This window comes from Pelecanus crispus, chromosome Z, assembly GCF_030463565.1.
Source record: "Pelecanus crispus isolate bPelCri1 chromosome Z, bPelCri1.pri, whole genome shotgun sequence".
Classification (NCBI taxonomy): domain Eukaryota; kingdom Metazoa; phylum Chordata; class Aves; order Pelecaniformes; family Pelecanidae; genus Pelecanus; species Pelecanus crispus.
Genome location: NC_134676.1, coordinates 29,878,397 through 29,903,689, shown reverse-complemented (window position 1 = coordinate 29,903,689; position 25,293 = coordinate 29,878,397). Strand labels below are relative to the sequence as shown.

The 25,293-nt window shown below is 41.0% G+C and overlaps 1 protein-coding gene across 1 annotated transcript; it reads left to right on the top strand.

The window, feature by feature from the left end:
• The first annotated feature begins 22 nt into the window (after positions 1 to 22).
• PTCD2 (pentatricopeptide repeat domain 2) lies at positions 23 to 19,154 on the top strand. The gene is made up of 10 exons (XM_075725995.1): positions 23 to 128; positions 2,278 to 2,370; positions 4,712 to 4,841; positions 5,662 to 5,779; positions 8,819 to 8,897; positions 11,404 to 11,495; positions 14,724 to 14,837; positions 16,415 to 16,489; positions 17,397 to 17,510; positions 18,878 to 19,154. The coding sequence occupies exons 1-10, from the start codon at positions 23 to 25 to the stop codon at positions 19,100 to 19,102; spliced, it is 1,146 nt and encodes a 381-aa protein (XP_075582110.1). The 3' UTR covers positions 19,103 to 19,154.
• Positions 19,155 to 25,293: the final 6,139 nt, after the last annotated feature.

Genomic DNA, 25,293 nt, shown 5'->3' with positions numbered 1-25,293 from the left:
CGCCGGCAGGCCCGGGCGCAAGATGGCGGCGGTGCTCGCTGGCGGCTCCCAGCGGGTGCTGCGGGAGGCGGTGCGGCGCTCGGCGGTTCGCCCGCCCGCCTCGGGCTGCTGGGGCTGCGCGCCTGGAGGTACCGCGGGCTGCGCGGCGGGGGCGGGCGGCGGGATGCCCAGCCGGGGCCCCGGGCTGCCCGCCGGCTGGTGCGGGCGGGAGTGGGCGACCGGAGTACTACAACTCCCGGCAGGCCCGGCGGCCGCCGCCAGCCTTGTGCCTGATGGGAGTTGCAGTTCCTGCGGGGGTGCCCCTTTCGGCGCGGGGTGCGGGAAAGAGCGCCGAGGGGCTCCCGGTGGGCTTCAGAGCGGGCCCGTTTGTGGTGCGGTGGGCAGGCCGAGCTGGTGCGGCAGAGTTATCCCACGGGGAGGGTTGGCAGCAGCGTTACTCGGTTTATCCCCTGCTTGCCTCTGGCTGGATACGAGCCCCTAGGGGAAAAAAAAAAACCCAAACATGCAGCTTCATAAATGTGCATTTATTCTGGGAGGGTGACAACGTTATCCAGACCCTGGGCTGCACCTGCTGGTTGTCACCACCACCACTGCTGCGCTCGGCCTTCAGAGGCCTTTTGAAGGTGCTCCTTCGCCCGGAGAACAAAATGGGGCACGTGGAAAGGAGGTGCACGACGGAGGGCACCCCAGCGTAGGCCCCGTCTGGGGTCCCGGCCCGCTGCGCTAACATCAGTGGAGGTTTCGGTCAGTTTACGGCTCTGTTAGACCCCTCAGAGACAAGCAGATCGCCCCCTGCGTGGTGGTCTGCCCACCGCTCTTCGCTGGCCTTCCTTTTAGAGGGTTGCAGCAAGCGTGAGGTAAAGCAGGTTGGTTGTTTAAGTTCTCTGGGATGGCTTGCGCTGCTTGCACGCACCAACCATTGTATGAATCTCCCTCCTTTTTCCTCGGAGGCCCTCTTATTTGGTTTTGCACTGGTTTGTTTCTGTAACACTGCGAGGTATGAATTTAAAGAAGCGGTAGAATTCAGCAAACTGAATTCAAGAAGGGTAAAATTCTGCTGCCCCAAGCTCTCTGCGGACGCTGCCTGTGACCAGTGAGTGTCTGTGCAGTGTGGTGCGCCTGTCCCACCCCTGGCACCATCATGATGCGTGCATCAGCTCTGTAGAGGCCCAGGACAGGGATGGTCTTTCAGTGTTAGACCAGCTGAGAAGGTCTGTGGGAAGTAAATGGCAGGGTAATCCAGGCCAGTTTCATCCTGGAAGAAGTGTATTTGTTTACCCATTGGAACTGTCTCCATTAAATTTAATGGCTAAAGGTGCCATTTAATGGATTTTTTTCTTCAGATTTTATGAAGTGTGTTATTAACATGCTTCACTTGCATAGAAAACAACTGTTTTTATTTGCATGGCTTGTTACATTTTGCTAGGGAAATGCAGGAGAATAAATAACCTAATTCAGGTCAATACGTGCTTTTGTCCCTTCATGACTAAAATAATTCTTTAAGAAGCCAAAAACTTAAAAGATTGTATTGTGAAAACGTAAACTATTACAGTGACTCTCTGCTACAAAATCACTGGTTACAAATAAAAATCTACTGGAGAGCAAAAACTTCGCAAATAGCATTTGTGTGATGCTTTTGTTAAAGGACTTACAACACAGTACAGTTGAGGTCAGCACCCAAAGTTAATTTTGAGATTCTAGGCTCAATGACTGTCTTATCTCTGATGTCTGTACTGCACCACAACTTCACTAGATCTCCTGAGTGTTACTACAATCCAAATAGTAAGTTTTGTGGTTTTCCCTTTTGTCTTCCTACTGCATTTGGAGCTTCCAGAACAATGCATTCTACAGTAGCGGGAGCCGCACATGTGAGGAAAGGAAGCTGTGCCACTAGTGAATTGGGGTGAACAAACAGATGACAAGACAAATCATTATAAAAGCATGAAAGGGGAGAAAGATCCTATTCTTGTGTAGAATCCTTTTGTACCTTGGCTAGGTGGAGAGGAATGGTGTCTCTAGTTTTTCTTTTGCACATCCAATAAATATATACTTCTTCATCCTTGAACACATTAACTCTGGAAAGCTGTGACATAGTGCTCGAGTTCTTTTGTCAGTGACATGAGCAACTGCACTTTTTTGCAGTCTTTTTTTTAGTGTCAGGCTACCAGTGGTCTGGCATCACACAGTAATTAACAGTAATTCATAAATGCAAAGTTCAGTAGTATTAAAACAGACTATGACATAAAACTCAAACGTTCCCTTTTTTTCTTATGGTAGGGAAGCGGTATCTGCTAACAGAAGATGATATAAAGTTACAAGAATTTCAGCAGATGAAAGCGGCAATTAGAAATGAAGTTCATGGCAATAAAGGTATTAGTATTTATTTCATAATAACCATTCTCAATTTTAGCGTGAGTCCTAGGAAACAAGACAAAGTCATTGTAATATGACATCAATTGATCCCATTTAAAGCAACAACTTACGTCTTCCTCTTGCAAATTTTTTGTAGCTAAAGTTATTGGAAGATCAGAGGCTTTTTAGAGTGAAACAATATTAATTATGCTGCATTGGAAAATGTGGAGAAGCTTTCAAGTAGCCAAGGTGTTTACATAAGACTTGAAATGTTTGTGTCGTTGCTTTTCTGACTTTGTCAGATAGTCTGATAGTCTAAGAGAAAATACTGTTTCGGTCTTCAAATCTTCCTTCAAATATATCATCAGCAGAGAAAGTTAATACAAAGCCTAATGGCTACTTAACTATCCAGAGAAGGCCTATGCCAGTAATTCTTTGTTAACCCACTCTGTAAATTTAGTTAGCTTATTCTTTTAGATTTTTATTCCCTTTTAGCGAATGTAAGTTCTCAGTTGTACACCCAATTCCAGATGATGTATGCATACTCAGAATATGAAAAACATTCAGGTTTTACAAACTAACGAAGGAGCAAGATCAGTGGATTTTTTCTGATGGGGATTTTGTCATGCTGTTTAAAGTGTATACAAATTCCTTTCTTTAAGGAACATAAATATAAACATAAATCTGTCCTTAATATTTAAGAAAGGTTAAGTAGAACTCCATTTCCTGCACCTGTTTAATTATGTGCAGGTGTTCTAGTGATACAAATTGACAATTGGTCCAAAGGATGTAGTTAATTTTAATTTTTTTGTGTGTGTGGCAAGGAAGACACAGGTAATCAAATTTAGTTTTATATAAATGAATCTTCTGGGACAGAGTGGGAGGTAAAGTCAATATGACAGTTTTTCTCTATTAAAAATAGGATTTAAATCAGGCAGTGGCAAGTCATAATGCCATTGTATTTCGCTGTGATGGTGATGTACTCATATTGGGAATTATTCATCCTGTACTTGAGATACACTGAATTTATTGCTTTTACACTCTGGCTAAAACAGGTTTGTAGAAGCCAAATATTTGGCTTTACAGGTCGCAGCTGACCTTTTTGTTTTGTACAAATAGTAGCCTCTAAGAACTGATGAAAACAACGTGCTAAGCACCTATTTATGTGTATGTGTGCATGGTTTCTGTGCTCAGTGTTTAGTCTAATACTTGAAAAATGAAAAGAATTAATTAGGGCTAGTAATAAACTTGGTTTAGAAATGGAAAAAGCGGTAATAACTATTTTGTTACACAGACTATGTAATAGCTATTATTTATTATAGTTATAATGCAACTATTAACTATAATAGTTATACTATTAACTACAGCAGTTAAACAATTAGCTACAGTTGTTCTAATAACTGTTATGTGTTCTTTACAAATACAATTTGGATCCCAGGTGTTTTTTAAATTTCTGCTTACCTTTGAAAATATCACAAGCGTTACGTGTGCATACTTATATATATATATATTCTTCTGACTTCACAGGATTCAGCTCTGCGTCTCAGTCTTGAGTAAGGGCTTGTATTTGCATGTAGCAACAGATATGCATCCAGTAGCTGAATATGTTGTTCTCTGGGGTGCTCACTTTGCACCTCTTGTGTAGGTTACTAGCTTGGAAACAGCAGTGACCCAGCAACTGCTACAAAAAAGTTCACTTCCCTGCCCAAGGTGGGGGGCAGCACCATCAGAGGAATGGGGCTGCCAGGTGGTACATGTGATTTTAGTCTTGTGTATGTCTGAATCAGAGCCTTGAGATTACCAACTGAAGGACTTGTCTTTGTGCTTCCTTTGTCATAGGAAAATGTGCTGGATAGAGAAACCTCTTTTTTGCGGGGGGGGAAGGGGAGCAACTCTTAAGTTTATGTCTATATATAGATATACATAGATTATGTGTGAGACTTTTTGTGTTTGCATCAGTTGTGAAGGAATTTAAATCTGTACAAACAGTGTTGAGTAGAAGGTCTTACTCTCGTTTGACTGCTGACTTTGCTTGCTTGCTTTTTAATAAAAGAACATAAGGCAGAAAAACATCACTTACAAAAATTTCTTCCTCTTTACAATTTTTGTATTACCTGATATATTTCATAACATGCACAATGAAATTAAGTTCACAATAAGCATCTTCTTGGTTTTCCAAGTCTGACTTGGCTTCATGGGAATACCTAGGCATGCTTGTCTGTGAGAAGCTTTATGCATTTTTCGTGGTGAAAAAAACAAGCTTTCTGCTTCACTGAATCTCCATGTTTCAGGTACCAAGTATGCAACACAGGTAATGGAATCATCTATAGACTGCTGCTATAATGTGTTTTATTTTCAGATCCATATTTTAAAAGTATTAAAGAAAAATTAAAGAAAAATGGAATGATTCTCAAAAATGAATTAAAAAATTTACTGCATTTATGTCAGACCTCATCTGATGTGGAACTAGCCAGAAAAGTTATTTACAGGTATTTTTAACAATCCAGGTAACACTCTTTTCTGTCTTTATTTTTTCACTTTTGTTACATCATCTTGGGTTATGTCTGCAGTTGAGGGCTTGCCCTAGTTCAGTGGCTATATGCATAGTTAATCCCTTAAACTAAGGCTGTATTTTCATTTACTTTGGATCTTGCAATCCTTCAGAGACTCTCAGATCAAAGGAGAGTCAAGCTACAGGAGCAAAGTGGTGTCCTACTGTATGCAGAATGAATGGTGAGCCACACAGAAATGTCATATCAGCTGAGAGGTAATGATGTGTTCAGTGGCATTTTCCAGCCAAGACACACCTGGTTATAAATTGGTCTGGACCCAGCCATGGCAGGTCAGAAGTTTTTGTGAATGAAAGCCTTCCCAGCAACTACAGTGTAGGAGCTATAAAGAAAAAAGTGAAACACTTTATTTTTATCTTTTTATTTATTTTTTAGTGTAGGAGAGAAAAAATGAGGTATTTTAGCAGGTACTGCTGCTAAAATAGACTCCTGCAATTCCTGTGCTATTGCTCTTGAATAGAAGGTAAAGTCACTGGGAATTTTTGTGGCAGAGACCCATTCTGTTACTAATCCAATACAGGTTACTTTACTGGAAATAGAATAGATTACATACTACTAGTTAATTTATTAGTTTGATCAAAACAATATTTTTTCCATAAAATTAATCTGCTGTTATCTAAATGTCATTGGCCGGTGCAGGTAGAGAAGTGTGCCTCTGTCATTGCGCATACAGATCTTGCTGTCTGTTTAAAGCTGTTTTCCCTTGAGAAATTCTAACTTTTTTTAATCTTTCCAATAGGTACCATGAACAGAATGGAATCACAGCCTTACATAATTTTAAATTTGGGCCCCTCTTTATGAGGCTATGTTATGAGCTGGACCTTGAAAGACCTGCAGTGGAACTTATTAAAGATCAGGTCATTCCCCTATATATTCTGAAAATATTGTTGTTATTATTATTAGTCCAGTATGACTAACTGGTATGCTATGCATGAGCCTTGCATGAACTTACAGATTTTAAGTATATGTGTTTCAGTAGCAAGGATGTCTATGACATTAACATAAGGATGGAGATTACATGGGCTTTATTTTAAAAATAGCAAAACAGTAATTAAAAGAAAATTAAATGCTAGCTTGACTGATAACTTTATTATTGTACTTCTGTATAATTGCATCATTTAAATAAAAAATATTGATTAAAAAATAATTCCTCAAATGAACACAGCTGATTCATCTTTTTCTGCATCCTGTGCGGCTTTAGATCATTCTTGAAAATGAACACTTCTGGGTTTTTATGTAGTAGTCCTCTGAAATCGTATCATAGAATCATAGAGTGCTTTGGGTTGGAAGGGACCTTTAGAGGTCATCTAGCCCAACCCCCCTGCCATGAGAAGGGACAGCTTGAACTAGAGCAGGTTGCTCAGAGCCCCATCCAACCTGACCTTGAATGTTGCCAGGGATGGGGCCTCTACCATCTCTCTGGGCAACCTGTTCCAGTGCTTGACCACCCTCATTGTAAAAAATTTCTTTCTTATGTCTAGTCTAATCTATTCTTCTTTAGTTTAAATCCGTTATTCCTTGTCCTGTCACAACAGGCCTTGTTAAAAAGATTCTCCCCATCTTTCCTGTAGTCCCCCTTTAAGTACTGGAAGGTCGCAATAAGGCCTCCTCGCAGCCTTCTCTTCTCCAGGCTGAACAATCCCAACTCTTTCAGCCTGGCCTCATAGGAGAGGTGCTCCAGCCCTCGGATCATTTTGGTGGCCCTCTTCTGGACCCGATCCAACAGGTCCATGTCTTTCTTGTGCTGAGGACCCCAGAGCTGGACGCAGTACTCCAGGTGAGGCCTCTCCAGAGCAGAGTAGAGAGGCAGAATCACCTCTCTTGACCTGCTGGCCACGCTTCTTTTGATGCAGCCCAGGATACGGTTGGCTTTCTGGGCTGCAAGCGCACATTGCTGGCTCATGTCCAGTTTTTCATCCACCAGTACCCCCAAGTCCTTCTCTGCAGGGCTGCTCTCAATCTCTTCATCCCCCAACCTGTACTGCTACTGGGGGTTGCTCCGTCCCAGGTGCAGGACCTTGCACTTGGCCTTGTTGAACCTCATGAGGTTCAGACAGGCCCACCTCTCCAGCTTGTCCAGGTCGCTCTGCATGACATCTCATCCCTCAGGCATGTCAATGGCACCACTCAGCTTGGTGTCATCTGCAAACTTGCTGAGGGTGCACTCTAATCCCACTGTCTATGTCATTGATGAAGATGTTAAACAGCACCGGTCCCAGTACGGACCCCTGAGGGACCCCACTTCTCACTGGTCTCCATGTGGACATCGAGCCATTGACCACTGCCCTCTGTATGCGACCATCCAACCAATTCCTTATCCACCAAACAGTCCACCCATCAAACCCGTATCTCTTCAATTTAGAGAGAAGGATGTTTTGGGGGATTGTGTCGAAGGCTTTACAGAAACCCAAGTAGATGACATCCATTGCTTTTCCCTTGTCCACTGATGTAGTTACTCCTTCACAGAAAGCCACTAAGTTAGTCAGGCAGGACTTGCCCTTGGTGAAGCCATGCTGGCTGTCTCAAATCACCTCCCTGTCCTCCATGTGCTTGAGCATAGCTTCTAGGAGGATCTGTTCCATGATCTTCCCAGGCACAGAGGTGAGGCTGACAGGTCGATAGTTCCCAGGGTCCTCCTTTCTTCCCTTTTTAAAAATGGGCACAACATTCCCCTTTTTCCAGTCAGCAGGGACTTTACCTGACTGCCATGACTTTTCAAATATCATGGAGAGTGGCTTGGCAACTACATCAGCTAGTTCCCTCAGGACTCTGGGGTGCATCTCGTCAGGTCCCATAGACTTGTGTACATGTGTTATTTGCACCAACAGATTTATCGTTTTACTCTGTACTTCACACTCCCTCTGAACCCTGTAGAGGTGGTATGATAGTCATTGGCTCAGGAACTTGGCCATTTTAGTGCTGAAGAAACTTAAGGACTTGGTTTTGAACATCTGTAAAATGCTACGTGTAGTATTATGACAAGATATTAATCATGCCCAGTGTATGTGGAACTAGATGAACTTTAAGGTCCCTTCCAACCCAAACCATTCTATGATTCTATAATAAATTAAAAAGATTCTGTGCAATAATGTTGTGTCTTCAAAAATCTCTGGCAGCCAACGGTCATCTCTATGATGCTTATTCATTAAAGCATGAGATATGCCTAGCCAGAAATGTGAGAAGTTTTGCTTGGGCTACTGTTCTTAAATTAGGCATGTGTAAAAGTGTGTGTGTGTTTTGGGGTTTTTTTTTTGATTGAGATCTATGTCATTAAGACAGGTCCTGCAGTACTTGCAGGACTTGGTAACTGATGGATAGTAAGGTACGGTACCACTTCCTCAGACTCCGCTGCAGAAATTTAGACTTAATACCTATGACATTTTATTTGCCTATTCCCAACACACAGTGTGATTGACATGGAATGTAAAATATACTTGCTCTTTCTTCTGCTGCTCTGCTTGTCACCACTCAAGCCCTTTGGCTGATCATCACTTGATATTGTGATTAGCAAAAAATTCTTTCAGTTTCATGGTGGTGGTACTTTACCCTAAAGATATTGTTAATCAGCTGCAAGCTGTATTTCTGCTGAGATTTTGGAGTTGCCATTAGTCAGTGACTTCTGCCTGCATTAACTTAGAGGTCACAGTCTGTCATTAGAAAAAAAGATCTCTGGGAAATTTCTGTTTAATTTTAGTAAGCTTTTGACCATACTGAGTCACTGGTATTTTAGAGGTTACTTGACAGAGGGACAGTCAGGGAACCCAGAGTGTTAAATGTTGAACTTGTGACGATGGCGCTTATTCCAGTAGGAAGACCTTGTAAATGCTGTGCATAGTAAGAATGCTGACTGTTCTAACTTTCTTTACACGTGCTCTGTTTATATGTTTCTTCTCCAGAATTTGCGTGGGTTTTTCTCAGAGAGTACATCATTCCATATTTTGATGACTATGTTGTTTAAGAAGGGTCATTTTGAAAGTAAGTACTGTGTTTGCTAAGGTAAATGCATTTTGAGGAGGATGCTTCTCACTGTAGGTGTGTGTAAGTGTATATAAATATATGTATTTTTAATGAATATTGCTGATTGATTTATGGATTTAGAAGGCCAAACATCATGTAAATCAGTGTAGATGTGAATGAGCTGCACTGTAGTGTGTAATAAAAATGGAAGGCTGTATTTGTTTCGTACTTCCAGTGGTATTCTTCCCATTCTCAGTTGCACAGAATTGTGATTTTCCAGGGGGGCTTGTTTCCTAAACCCTCTTCTCTGAAGGCTTAACTTCTCTTTGGTTTGTAATTTCCCATATCTTTTTGTTTGCTCTATTCAAAGTTTGTTTTATGTCATTTTTGGAACAGCAAGTTCTTCAACAATTTTTTTTGGCAGTTCTGCATTTGTGTCAGAGTAGGGAAGAGTACCCTTTTTCCTTTAATAACAAAACCAGACCATAGCCTTCTCTTGGTTTGTCTTACTGGTGTGCCCACACAGAGTGACTACTGCAATATTTAAATCAGATGCTTCAAATCAGTTTGGCCCTTTATGAGGATAAGCAGGAATCATCTGACCTGACTGAAAAGAGTTTCCATGAGAAAATCTTAAATTGAGTACAGAGTAAGCTTTTCAAGCAAGTTCCTTTATTTGAAATTTGTTGAGCACACAGCGCTTAGAATCATAGAATCATAGAATCATTTAGGTTGGAAAGGACCTTTAAGATCATCCAGTCCAACCATTAACCTACACTACCAAATCCACTCTAAACCAATCAAGGGTAGACTAGACTAAACCATGTCCCGAAGTGCCACATCTACCCGTTTTTTGAACACTTCCAGGGATGGTGACTCCACCACCTCTCTGGGCAGCCTGTTCCAATGCTTGACCACCCTTTCCGTGAAGAAATTTTTCCTAATTTCCAACCTAAACCTCCCCTGGCGCACCTTAAGCCCATTTCCTCTTGTCCTATCGCTAACTACTTGGGAGAAGAGACCAACACCCATCTCACTACAACCTCCTTTCAGGTAGTTGTAGAGAGCGATAAGGTCTCCCCTCAGCCTCCTCTTCTCTAGGCTAAGCAACCCCAGTTCCCTCAGCCGCTCCTCATAAGACCTGTGCTCCCGACCCTTCACCAGCTTTGTTGCCCTTCTCTGAACATGCTCCAGCACCTCAATGTCTTTCTTGTATTGAGGGGCCCAAAACTGGACACAGTATTCCAGGTGCGGCCTCACCAGCGCCGAGTACAGGGGAATAATCACCTCCCTGCTGCTGCTGGCCACACTATTCCTGATACAAGCCAGGATGCTGTTGGCCTTCTTGGCCACCTGGGCACACTGCTGGCTCATGTTCAGCTGGCTATCTACCAACACCCCCAGATCCTTTTCGGCCAGGCAGCTTTCCAGCCACTCCTCCCCAAGCCTGTAGTGTTGCATGGGCTTGTTGTGACCGAAGTGCGGGACCTGGCACTTGGCCTTGTTGAACCTCATACAGTTGGCCTTGGCCCATGGGTCCAGCCTGTCCAGGTCCCTCTGCAGGGCCATCCTACCCTCCAGCAGATCGACATTCCCACCCAACTTGGTGTCATCTGCAAACTTACTGAGGGTGCACTCAATCCCCTCATCCAGATCATCGATAAAGATATTAAACAAGACTGGCCCCAAAACAGAGCCCTGGGGAACACCGCTTGTGACTGGCTGCCAACTGAACTTAACTCCGTTCACCACAACTCTCTGGGCTTGGCCACCCAACCAGTTTTTTACCCAGCGAAGAGTACACCCATCCAAGCTGTGAGCTGCCAGCTTCCCAAGGAGAATATTGTGGGAGATGGTATCAAAAGCTGTGCTAAAGTCCAGGTAAATGACATCCACAGCCTTTCCATCATCTACCAGGCGGGTCACCAGATCATAGAAGGAGATCAGGTTGGTCAAGCAGGACCTGCCTTTCATAAACCCATGCTGGCTGGTCCTGATCCCCTGGTTGACCTGCACTTGCCTGTTGCTTGGTCTCTTGACATTTGGCAAATCTAAGTCCAGCAGTTGTCCTGAAAGTTGAGACTGAGCCACTGTAAAAATAATTAGATCAGAGCCTGAATCCAGTGTTTTGGTGTAGTGGAGCATGTGCATTATTGAGGAGCTGTTAGACAGTTTGCCTAAAATGGTGCAAGCTTTGATCATGTGTTTAAAAGGCTTGCTTTCTGGGCAATTAAGAAGAATGAGACTGGCTTTGTCAACTATCTAGAATTCAACTTTAGATTTGTATGAAATTAATAGAACAGTAAGGCCAGAAAACTTCATTGCTGGGAAGACATTTTTACATCCAACTGACGCTAAATTAAACCTTTTGAAATGTTTTTTTTTTTTTTTAAATAACGGATTTCACTTTACATTCTTATTTTGAAATAGACTTACTGACCACATTGAAATTTTTTTTTTTTTCAGTTACTAAATGTCCAGCCTTAAATTTTTGAAGTGAGTAACACTAATGTAATTTTGATAGGTGCTTTGGAAGTTCTGATAGAAATGAAAAAACAAGGTATACCTTTTAACAAAGAAACCTATCTACTTGCATTTGCAATATGCTACAAACTGGTAAGTATTTCCAATTTACATGATGAAAAAGTATTTGAAAAGCCTTCTCTATGCCTTCTTTTTTTATTATTTTTAAATTTCTATATGTTCCCAGTCATGATTTCTTATCTAGTGCAAATATTTTAGATGTGATTATGTCCTAAATTGCTTCATCCTGCATGATATGTCTTGATATTTATATGGCTACATATATAGCTTCCATACAAACTAATGTCACAAAGCAAATATCTAAAAAAGTACATGGACGCAAGCACTAAGGAACAAATTTGATACAGCCATTGATTAGCTGATAGTATTCTTTCTCTGGGATCTGTATATCTCTTCAGACTATACTCTGTGCTTGAGCCTCAATACTGGTTTTATAGTCTGGCTTCCTTAAGAGACAAGGCATATATATGATATGTTCTGTTTGTCAGGCATCTCCCATACATTTCTCCTCTCCCAAGTAACCTTGAACCATTTCTGTACTTGCACTCAAATTTGACAAGGATTAGAGTTCTCAAAGGTAATCTGTTCCTACATGCCTGATGAAAATGGGCAGCTGAGTGGAGAAAAGAAACCTAAATGAATGCCTTCAGTGAGAGACAGGCTGCCCCTTGAGCTTAACTGTATTTTTAGCTCAGAGAAAAAGAGCATGAACACAGTAAGAAGCTAGGCTACATAGGTTCTATGAGCGTTTCCTTAGAACTGTTTCCCTTTTGTACCAAAGTGAGATCCCCAAACTTTTTTTATGTTGCTCTTCCTCTCCAGATTTGAATCAGTTCTGCAGTTTGAAATATGAACATAGGCCCTTCCCAAACTCAGTACGAAATTCATCTTCAATTTCCTCATGTTTTTAGGAAGAAAGACACTAGCTGAGGAAAAATTATACCACTAGACTAAACTTCCTCAGGTTTTTCACTTAACCATACAATGAAACTAAGTGCCTATGTGATAAAAAGGAGTTGGCCTGAAATGGTAGCTCAGCAGTAATTTATGTGGTGCTTCTGCAATTCTCAGTTCTAATGAATCAGGGCTGTCTTTAGGTCAGGGGAAATACAAATAGCCATGTGGCTTTGGTGTCTGGAGAGTGGGGCAGTAGACAAAACTGAGAAAGAGGTGTGGAAGTTGTCTGTTATTAAGAACAGCTAGAGAATGATGGTTGCAGTCAGTTTAGGGATGTTACCAGTTATATGTAAATGGCACCTTTTTTAGAGAGTTATGAATGTACAAAGGCTCTGACACTATGCTACAACCCAAGTTTATAAGCTCGTGTTTGCTACTAGCATCCACTGAAGCAATATTTACCACTTCAAAGTTGTTCCTTGGTCTATACCCTGCCCGTTTACGTAAAGGCTTTCACAGAAACCCACTGTGTTTCTCTGAGGTATCCTTTACTCCCTCTGCTGTAGCTTCTTCCCTAAAATCTTTATATGGTTCTTTCCATGGCCTGCTGTCAGAAGGCTGGGAACCCTGGCATGTGCAACAGGAAGAGGTTCCTGAGACTTCTGTTTCCTACTACTTCTGGCCCTACCTGTGTTTTCAATAGAGAATCTAGCCCATCATTACTTGTCTAGCAAGTTAATAAAAATAGAGGGGAGATGATTCTAAACTGTCACCCGGTTGTCTTAACAGCCACAATAAATTTGTGGGTTTTTTTTCATTAAGATAAAATACTACCAATAAGGGAATAAGCTGTAGTAACCCTTTATGCACTAAAGAGGATTAGATAGAGCTCTTTCAAAAGCTTAATCTGTTGATTCAGCTGTTAGTGATAGGAGGAGAAACAATGAAGCTCAAAAGTATTTTTCCTTGTGATGCAACATAAGAAACTTCCAAAAAAATCTTGAAGGGAAATATCTGCAAGATGCACTACTTGAATACTGGAAATAATGGTGCTGGTATCATTAAGAGCAGTGCTGGATTTTTGTCAGGTTAATTCTTGGTTTCTTTTGAATAACCATGCCAGAGACCAGTACAGAAAAATGCACAAGGCTTAAACCTCAGATTATTGCTAGTGAATAAACAAAGGAATGAATGTTGAATCTGTGTACAGAAGTGTTTGAGAGATCAATTTCAAAAAATCATTGTAAGGCACTGCTGTCCTCTAAGGTAACAGATGGTCCTTCTTTTAGTGCAGGGAAGGGTTCTAGGCCTTTTGATGACAACAAAATATTTATGTAATAATAACCAATCTTCTGGTGGTCAGAATGTTTCTAAATTTTCAAAGAGCATGTTTTAAACTACAGATTTCTCATGTGTGGTTTAAAAGGTATTTTCACAAGCTGTGCAGACCATTCAGCAGTGGCATGGAAAAGCATCCCTTAAACACTCAAAGGATGATCCTATCCCTTAAATCATGGCCAGTATTTTGCAGGAATGACACTTTGAACAGCAGGAACAGAAATCAGCACTAAATACTAGGAAGGAATATGAAGGCTTTTATCCATATTGGTGGTACCAGTTGTTACAAAACCTTCCTGCTGCCAGCTTTTAAGTTTGGCAGGTATTATTTTGTTTGGGATCCAGTCAGCTCTACTGCAGTGTGAGGAGCATTGTTTTTGAGAGTTGGTGGTTTGTGAGATAACACACAGGTAAACTTATTGCCTTTTACTACAGACTCCTATTGAAAATAGTCCCAGCAGTAATGGAAGCTTTCTGTGTTGGAAACCAGGCAAATGTCTAAGCTATCATATTAGAATAGATACTTTGGAAACGTCTTGCAAGATGTAATCCTTAAGAGAGGCTAAAAATTGCTGAATGTTCAAATTTGCACATACACAGATTTCTTTAGTGTAATGGTGCTGAGTCAATGCTTAGAAAACACTGATTTTCATTAACATACATTTCTAATGTAGCTTTTAGAATAAGGCAAGGACAAAAAGTCCACTTTCTTCCTGATTTGGGAATGACTGCAAAGTGGAAAAGAAAGTGTCTGTTGGTTTTAGCATACTGCAGGGGTTGTTTTATCTCTTGTAGAAGCCAGAACAAGGAAGGTGTAGTTGTTAAAATAATGGAAGTTATTTTTACCCTCTTCTGAACTGTGTAGCTTTGAATACCATATTTTGGTATTGTGTTTCTCAAGAAGTGCTGCATAGAATCTGCTTGGTTGGGTTCAGATATGGATTAGCTTGGTGATCTTATAGTATGTTGTCTTCTGAATGCCTTCTGAATGTGATTGCAATTGCCTGCAGTCCTCTCAGATCACAAGAATAACAAGTGCAACTTAGATTTGAAATTTCTATGCAGGACAACCTGGAGTCTTGCAAAATCTCTGCAAAACTGCTTGAAGAAGCACAGCTAAAAGGTGACACATTACCACTGCGAGTGTTCTGTTTTGCTGTGGCAACTGCTCTGAAGCAGGTACAGTACCTTTCATTTTGATTTGTTTCTAAACCTCTGTAGTTTTATTGTAGTAAGGTAGTCACTGAAAGGAAGTTAACATAGAGGAAGCATAACTGATCTATGTAATAACTTCAAGTACTAGAACTTTTAGGCCCCCAAAAGAGTAGGATTATAGACAACGCCCACACAAGTGAATGTGGAAATTGTGAAATCTAAACATATGTCTTGAATCTAATGCACAGGTGTTTTGTGCTAGAGACAATGCCATATAGAATATATTTGTAGAAAATGAGAGTTGGGCCAGCAAGTTAGATGTAACCATGGACCCAGTCCTGCAGAAACTGATATTTAGTGATGGTTTCCTTTAAATAAAATTAAAATGATAGTTTAAAATATTTGCACAGTCATGTCTTTAAAATGTTTATCTCGGAGGCAAACTCAAAGGCTATGATGTGTATTGCCCTACTGCCTGGGAGATGGCCTGTCTTTCTCCACAACATGTTTCTTCAGCAGAAGGTTTTCATATACCTTGTGTGCCTAAGCACTGATATGAAGAGGCTCTGAGGCAGTATGGGGTGAAAGACTGAGCAGGAGAATAACAATTAGGAAATTCTAAAGTCTAGTATTTCCTCTGCCATTAATTTGTTTATACAGCTTCAGGAAATTCTGAACCTTCTCTGTTTCATGTCTAGCAGAGGTCAGAGGCACTGTAAGAGCTAGCGATTTGATGTTGTTCACAGATTTGAATGAGTGCAGTAGAATTGTTAAAATTTTCTTACCTGCTCTGTGGTCTTTTTTTGCGCTGTCTCTGTGAACAGAGACACTGAACAATAGCGTCATTGAAATTAATTTATTCATGTGCATGATGGCATGACTGGGCTTCTTATTGGCATTGAGGTTAAAAAACAAAATCTCTGTCTCTGAAACAACATGAAATATCCTTGATGCTGTTGCTTTGTGTAAAAATCAGTTAAAATTCTTGTTTTGCAAACAGAATAATGCTTCATATTACACTTAATTATTCTTTAAGCTTCATGATCTTTGACAGTACATCTTGCCGTGAGTAGGATGTTTCTTGATCCCAAGTAACAGTGGTTGGTCTAGTAATTGTCAGCATAACGTTTACTGTCTATACAAATCAGTTGATGGCATAGATACAATACTGTGGATGTGTGTGTCCAAAAGGTTGAAAGTGCTGGGCAGGATAAATACTCACATTAACATATGCTGCACTTCATTTAAGTATTCTACATGTGCCAAACTGGCCATGTGTGTAATCTTTTATCTTTTAGGTGCTCTCATGCTCAGTGTCGGTTACATGGTTGCTTTCCCTACTGATGATTCTATGATTCTATCTGAGGCAGGGAGCACTGTCTGATGTGTTGAAGATCCAGATGACATGGGAACTCCAGTGTGGGGTGTTCCTTTCACAGGCTGGGTGCTATTTGGAGTCTATTGGTCTTGGTGAAGGGGTTCTAGATGCTGGTTTGTGATTCATTGAAAAGTTGTGAAAGACTGTTGCTTCTCTTGAACTTCTATTGTGAAAGTGTCACACATTTAACCATTTTTTTTTATTATTTATAATTCCTTCCTAGAATGATGTAGCACAAGCCAAATTTTATTGTTCCCAGATAATGAAAACAGAGAACAAACTATACAATAATCTTAAAGTAAGTATGCTTACTTTGTATTAGAATCTTGCAGAGAAGTATGCTATACTGGACAAAAAACTCCCATGTGCAAAGTAACAGAAGTGTGCTGGGTGCCCCCCACCCCCCCAAAAAGGGACCCAGACATCTAGGTGCCCTCCCGACTCCAAAGGGACCCAGGCATCCAGGAGCCCCACCACCACCCTGAATAGGGGACCCAGGTGTCTGGGTGGACAGGCGTGCATCAGTGCTGTTACTGATGTTTTTTGAGCCAACAGACAATTTCTGTCAGTTGGACAAGTTACATTCTGAATTTTTAACACCTTCCCCCCATTTTTTAAAATGGCTTCCTACCGTAGATGGGAATGGAAAGTAGACCAGTCCTACATCTGTGAGTATAGACCCATGAACAATTTCTAGTTATGACATTGTGACTTTTTGCTTTCTTGCTACAAGAGATTTAAAAAACCACAAGTCCAAGTAAATGTCTGCCTTAGCTGTGATTTGCCCAGTTCAGACCTCCTTCAGCCCTATGAACCTTAACCACACATGTACATACAATTTTTTTCTTTAATTGCATGGTCTACGTCATGAGAGAAAGTCTACTGCATGTGCTCTGTAAGTGACCTCTTTAAGCTATGGAAAAAAAAAAGCTTTATTCAAGAGCAGCTAATGCAGCTCCATCAGAGGAGCTCTGCCTCCAGGCTCACCCTTCCTTTCCAGGTCCCAGCTGCGAAAAAAACCCAAACCTCCATGGAAATTGATCATTCCCTCTGCTTTCTTCATGATTAATGAATTTTTATCAGCATAGTATCTAGAAATGTATTTTGTCCTGCTTTGGTTCATGTCTTCCTCACACACTTTTTTAAAAATTCGCATTCTGACGATAAGTACTATTTGTGTGGTGTGGTTTTGGTTTATTTTTAAGGTTCTTGTCCAGCTCAGATCTGGTTCGCTAGAAGAAGTACTAAAGACATTGGAGGCAGCAGTGGAAGTAGATACTCCTCCCTTTGTGAAAAAAATTGAGTTTTCTGAGGAGGTGGTAAGTATACAGTAACAAGAGGAGGTCCATGGTGCTTGGCTGAACCATGATGGCGGTGGTTCAGCTACAGAACTTCAGGTGCCTGAGTTCACCCTGCTGAAGTTGTATGGGTTCTGATGCATTCAGACGCCAAAGCAGCTGGCTGGCTTTCTGTACTGTTGGACAAAGCACGTAGATGTCCACTTCCCTTTTTTATTGTGGAGCTTGCTTTTAGAACATCAAATTTCATCTGAATGTAGATGAAGCATTCCCTAGTGGCATTACATAATTTAATCCCTTGCCTTCTGTGCTATTTTCATGTGATGTAAAAATGATCGTTCTGATCACAGTGATATTGTTAGGTTGGTAATATCTGCAAAGACCTGTGATGCTATACAGGAAGTGTGATATGGGAAATAATAGCTTTTGCTATTTTACTATATTTTACTATAAAAAATAACTCTTACAGTATTGATCACCGAGAAGGCTTCCTTCAGAGCACATATGTACCCCTGTCAGCTTGGCAGTGTTGCTGCTGCTTGTCCTGAAACTTACTAGTGTATACATTTTGAACATGTCTATGGAACAAGGTATTTTAAGACTTATGTTAATAATTAAATACTTAGCCTTTCATTGCTCCCTATTAAACAAAATTAATAACTGATACGTAAAATAACAAGCAGTGGTAGAAGGGGGAAATACCTTTCAAAATATAGCCCATGTATATTAACTGCTATGTTGAAAAGATATTTTTTAAGCAGCATTTCATTTTGTAAATTCACTGCAATAAATGTTACATGTGTCACTGTTGTATTTTGATTTTGTTTGGCAAATTTGTAACAGTCCCTAAGAAGACTAAGCATTAGTCCTAACCCATTCCTTCCACAAAAAGTTATTGATCAGTAACAATTTTTAAGAGATCTACTTATACTTGAGCTCATATTCTGTATATGGCATACAGAACCTCACAGTGTTCTATGGTTTGACTTTTATTGATTTGTACTGAACTGTACACTTAGTGTGATACGTAATAATAATTAGAATTGTGCTGATCTGGAAAGTAAATTCCAGGAAGCAATTATGTTTCCTGGGTTTAAATAGAGAATAATTGTTTTAGTCTATACTAGGACTGAAAATAGGACTGTACAACTTTGAGGAAGTTTTAAATCTAATAAACTGTCTCTAATAGGTGTCCAGTGCATTTCTACCATTGTCTGGTGATGTATAATGTGTGCTGCGTAAAATCCTCTTCTTATGAGTCATTGCATTAGCCACATTTACATTGTATACTTTTTTTTTTCTTTGAGTGATTACTTGTCTTCATTGTGGTGGTTGAATGAGATCTTGACTTGCTGAACTGTAACAGTCTGTTGTTTTCTCCTCCTTAGCTGGCTACAGTCAGGGAAAAGATGGAAGAAAACCCTGCCCTTTCTGCCAAATTAGGAGGTATTTATACGAAACTACAAGCTTCAGGACGGATAACCATGTGCACTCTGGAAGATATGCTTTTCCAGATTCCTAGTTCAAAGAAGACCCCTGCAAAGTTTTTAAATCAGAAGCAATTGGGCTATCAGGCTGCTAAACCACTTCGGTCAAATCTATTGTTGGAGTAGTTCAGTATTTGACAGCAAACTGAACTGCTGTTAGCACCTTTTAGAAGCCAAATGAAATGTCTTCTCCCCTCCTCTACAATAAGCAATTGTTTTATGTTGTTTGTGTGAAACTGCGTTTTAAATACAGATCAGAAACTTCCATGTTTAAGTTTTGATGCTAAAAACAAGCTGTGATGGTGGGGTTTTGTGTGTTGTTCAGAAATGGGGTGACAGAACGGTTTGAAGGTTTTCCCCAGGCACTTAGATCAGGATTTTTCTATGCTAAATGTCCTGATGGAAGTGAACAAAATAGTATGTGTATCTGACCTGACTTCTGTGGTTCATGAGAGAAAAATTCAGTCTTCATCAGATGTAATGTTCTGACTGGAAGGATAGATGCAGTCCAGAGTCTAGATAGAAGAGTAGGGAAGTGTTTTAACTGTTTATTTGAAATCTGTACATCTCAAGAGAATCAGAGGGAAGCAAGCATCTTTTGTTCCCTTTAATGTCTTTTTCTTCAGAAGCAATATATTAGTATGTTTTTCATATCAAATGGGATCACAAAAATGCTATGGGAGGTGGCATGGTAACCAACTGGTTGTTTTCTCACATGAAGGAGATTCCTGAACAGAAGTCAGAGTATCAGAGTGAGCAGCCCCACATACTGCTTCCTTCAAATTTTCTGGTATTAAGCCTCCCAGGATAAGAAATCTTGATGCAAATTTGCAACTAAGTCCTAACAAGTTTCTTAGAGCAAGTACGATCACTTTTCTAGACTAGAATTTCATATCGTCTGCATAATTCACTCATATGTAGAGTAAGTGATCATAAAAACAGTACAAAGGAGCTTCCCGTTGACCCAGCTTTAATGACTCCAGGCCAAATGTGCTTGGTTCTAGTAATAAAAAGCTGTTTGTAACTATGAGTTCTCTATACCTCAAAATCTTTTCTCATTCACCATCCGGAACAGAAGGAATTGGAAACAGCTGTACCTTGGCTGGCACTCAGGTACTTCTGTTTACTTCTGCATGTGAATTGATGACCCTGTTGGTGCAGAACTTGGCAGTCCTGTGAGCGGAAGACCAGGTAAGGCGCAGCTTGGTACTCTCCAAGTTGGGCCGCCTTACCTCTCCTTTGGCTTCTGTTCTTTTTATTTTGTCTCTCCTCCCCTCAAGCAAATGTCAGAACTCAAAGGATTCTTTCTGTGAATGAATCTGTGCATGCTATATGAAACTCTGTTGAAGCCAGTGGGTCACTGTGAAGAAACAAGAACTCATCCGTGCAGAAACACGTCTTTAGCTATCAAAGCAAATGTGGCTACAGCAGGTCAGAGGTTTCCTTCTCAGGCTCTAACACGGTAACTCATTTCTGTCACCAATGTGTCTTGTTAATAGTAAAATGCACAAAACTGTTACACAGTGGATGGAATTTCATGCAAATGTAAGTGAAGAAGAATAATTTGAAGTTTGTGTCACATTTTTGTGAAATGTGTGCATATTTTTTAGGAGTGGTTGCATAGATTAAAGTACTACATACATTAAGAACACATCTAATTACTTGTTCTGTAATATTGTGTAGCACATAATTTCACACATAATTCAGGAGTACAGGTTTTTAACCATTTTCCCTCAGCTGGGAATTCTTTCAACACTGCCAATACAATATGGACCCTTAAGTAGCTCTCAATCTTTTGACCACAAATAAATATGATTTTACAGGATTTGTAAAGGCTGCTTGCAGTGTGGCAAGGATTAGTTTCAAAAAAATTAAAGGAGTGAACTACTCTTCAGTTTACTCAGTGCTATCAGGACAACTGATGTAAAACTACGTTTTTATAGGCGATAGAAGATATTTTGACCCATTTAGCCTGTTACATAGCAAATACATAAGGTCAATTCTGTTTAATTTCTTTATTTAATATATATATATATATATATTTTATATATTATCACTTTCAAACTTGTATTAATTGCAAGAAGTTGGTTCAGCCTAGGACTGAGATGTGCATGTTTGTTTTAATCTGGATTGGTTAGGTTCCTGACTCAGGCTGTATCCTACTTGCAACTGAAGTAATGATAACTTCTATGACAGTTGTCAATATAGCTGATATTTTCCATTTATTTTCTTGACTACTTGTTTTCTTGAGGCTGATTTACTCAAGCTAACTATTAAGTCGATAATTTCTTTTAAAGAAACACCATTTCTTTGTCTTCAGAGAGAAGGGGGATGCCCTTAAATAACTAACAATACTTATGTAGAAATAGAAAGCAGGGACCCAAGAAGGATTAAAGGTTAGGTTTGAAGAAACACACACAAAATTCAATTAAACATTAGAATACTGAAGGTTGCTCTGGGAGTGATGTAGAAGACTGGTAACATCCTCCCTTAGGAAAAAGGTGGGAGAAAAGAGCAACTTCTAATGTTTATGCAGCTTATTTCAAACAAAGTCTAATTTGTTTCATACAAGTTGCACAGGGGCTTGTTAATCAGGAAAGCTTAGATTTGAATGTGTGTTTATAAATTTACCTTTTGGTGCATGAAGATCCTGAGCACACTGGCTTTTGTGCAGAAGAGTCTTCAGCCATGTGCTTAGTTTAGTGTAGTTAGGTATGGTTGCCTTCTGGTTTCCCAGCACCCAAGATGAGGAAACCAAACTTGTCTAAAGTTAAGCAAATACTTAAGGGTTTTGCTGGGTCGGAGTGGCTGGAATGTCAAGGGCTGAGTTACTAGAGAGCATTTCTTGGACATGGCCTCAGACAATAGGATGTGCACTATATTATTACAGCCATTGGAATAATTACACTTTGTTTATATGGAGGATCAAGGATGAATCTTGAAGAGAAGCCAACATTGTGAAATTCAATTAAAGCCAACATTATGAAATTCAATTAATAGAATTTTTTTTTTTTTTGGTAAGCAATCTGGAAAAACAAGGCATTTGGATTTCAAAGTGAACTGCATTTTTTTCTAGGTTTTACTGCAAGAGACTTCTGTAGGAAATGCTGCTTAAAGCTTTATGTAGTAAGTAGCTCAGATGAGGATCTGAGGGCTCTTTTGGGTACTGTTATGTGGGGCAGGATTGCTGTTTATCATATGCAAATATTCTTCCTGCAATAAAACAAAACATGAGTTTTGTGCATGTCCATGCACTCCAGTAGCTTTTTGGAACAGTGATCCAGGAAACAGCAGGTGGCGTTTCTTGATCATACTTTCCTACTGACACGATTTCCAGGGATAACTTTTACCTGCGGTGTCAGTTATGTAAAGTCAAGGCAGAATGAACAGTTTGTCCTATGTTTAATACATGCCATCTTAAAATGGAAAATTCAGGCATTAGTCAGCAGCCTCAAATGGTTGGTGATGGGCATAGACCGCAAACCTATACATTTACAGGATTTCATTTGAAACTTACTGCATGTATTGAAACCTCATTTTTGCCAATGATCACAATGCAGTTATCAATGACCTAGGAGACAGGCTGCTGATGTTACTTCTAGTACACCAATGACAATTATAAAGGCTTACTTTGCTATACCTGTAAGAGAAAGTTGGGCACCTTTTCCAATTTGGATTGTAAAAGCATTCATCTTTACATTCATATGGGATCTGGATTGTGTGCAGTCTTCAACGGACTGATACTCCTCTGCTATAGATGCTTCTGCTTTTCTCTGTGGTTTAATACCTCTTTCTTTTTCATATTCCTTTCCACAAGCATCTTGAGGCTTGGTAAGGAAGGATCACTTCCTCTGTGCTTCTCCCAAGTTAATTTTCTGCTTCAAAACAATAAAAATCAAGCTGAAAGGCTTAGTCATTGCAGGGGAGCTCAGGAATGCTTCCAGGCCTCAAGAAGAGTTTTCACATATTTAATGAACATTCTACACAAGTTTAAATGACTTCTGAAACAAAGAGTCATTAGAACTTTGCAGCACTGTAGAAAGTAGGGAGACCTATAGTGTATAGGTCTAGAGCTATTCAGCTTGGTTTGGTTTTTTTTTTTTTTTTTCCTCAGGGTTGTTTCAGATTACATCCTTTAAAAATTTTTATTGCAAAATAAGCAGAGACTTGTTCTTTTGTTTGTTTTAAAGCTACATCTGTTGTGGCTGGTTACGTGCACTTGTGTTGCCACATACTTCTTAGCAAGTTTATTAAAAGTAGATGTTGCTTATAGACCCCCTTTCTCCTCTTTCTTTTCTCCTGCTGCTTATGGAAAGTGTTTTGAACTCAGCAAACATCTGATTGTCTGCTCCCCTTCCAGGCACCTTACTTTCATCTGACTGATAAATTTAAGCAGCGAGAGGGACTAGGAAGGCTTAAAACTACTACTGGTACTGGCTCCATGTTTTGTAATGTGAAATATAGCACTATTTCCATATCTATCTTTATTTGTGCTATTGAAGATGGTTGGCTGAAGACGTTCAGGAGCTTTTGGTGTGTCTTGGCTCTATGCAGTTGTCTAGACCTCCTAATAATTCCAGCAGCATGTGCAATGAAAACTGAGATATTCTGACTTGACCTCCCCAGGCACAGATGCTGGTTTTTGCAAGTACTGATGCTCTAACTACCTACAAACCCTTTTGTATACTGTCAAGCAAGGTCAGCTCCCAAGTCCCTATGCCAAGCAACAACTCAAAATAAATGCAGGAACACTGATATCAGAAGGAAGTTGAGTTAGGGACCATCTGCGCAAATCAGATATATGGGATCAGAGCCAGCTGAGCCTGAACCTGGTGTCCACATGAAGGGTAAAAGCAGTGTGATAGTTATATGAGACTCCCTCCTATGGTGAGGAAGGCAGCAATCTGACAACGAACCTGGAAGTTGTGCTGCCTAAGCTTGTTCATCTGTTGGACCCCTTGCTGATCTTCCATGTGGGCACCAATTATGCTGCTAGGAGTAACCTGGAGCGCATTAAGGGTGGCTACAGAGCACTGGGGATGAGGGTGAAGGGCGAGGGAGGCAGGTGGTATCTCCTCAGTCTTGTCAGTGAGAAAGGGAAAGGTCTAAGCAAAGTGGACTCATCCAGGGTGTCACAGGTTGGCTACTTGGCTGGTGTTGCAGGCAGGGCTTTGGCTTCTGTGACCACAGTCACAGCGAGGGCTACTGAGCTGGGATGGGGTGTGCTTGACAAAGCGTGGCAAAGGGGTCTTTGCAAACAGGCTCCCTAACCCTTTCCTTGCCAACCACATCTCCCCAGGTGCCTCTGTGCAGCAGGTATGAGGCTCTAGATGTGGAGGACCAGTCAGTGGATGATGTGGGTGTCAATCCATCTACACCAGATGAGTCGCCAAGACCAGAAAGACCTACCCTCCATGTCACTACCACCTCCACAAGGAAGAAAAGACAGGTCATGGTTGTAGGAGACTCCCTCCTGAGGGGAACAGAGGGTCCAATATGCCAGGCACACCCTCCTCATAGGGAAGTCTGCTGCCTCCTAGAAGCCCAGGTCAGAGATATCACTAGGAGACTTCCCAGCCTGGTACAGCCCTCGGACTACTACCCATTACTGCTCTTCCACGTGGGTGGTGATGAAGTTGCAGTACGTAGCCCAAAGGTGATTAAAAGAGACTTCAGGGCCTTGGGACAGTTAGTGAGGGAATCTGCAGCACAGGTTATTTTTATTTCCCTCCTTCCAGTTGTGGGCAGTGACATTGGAAGGAACAGGGAGACCCAATGTCTTAACACATGGCTCCATGGCTGGTGCCACCATCACAACTTTGGGATTTTTGACAATGGGACAGCCTACACAGCACCAGGCTTGCTGGCATCAAATGGGAGCCACCTTTCTCAAAGGGGAAAGAAGGTCTTTGCTTAGGAGCTTGCGAGGCTCATTGACAGGGCATTACACTAGATGTGAAGGGGGAGGGGGAACATTATCAGGCTTGCCTGTGACAAGCTGTGGGGTGGTACGCTGCCCAGTTGTGTAGGGATGGGGTCAGGAAGGCCAAGACACAGCTGGAGCTGAATTTGGCAAGGAATGCAAAGAATAACAAAAAGGGCTTCTACAGGTATGTTAACCAGAAAAGGAAGGATAAAGAAAGCGCACCCCCCGATGAACAAGAATGGTGACCTAGTATCAAAAGACGAGGGGAAGGCTGAGGTCCTCAACAACTTCTTTGCCTCAGTCTTCACCAGCAGCCCCTCTCCTCACCCCTCCCAAATCTATGGACGGCAAGATGGGGACCAGGGGGATAAAGCCCCTCCCACTGTAAGGG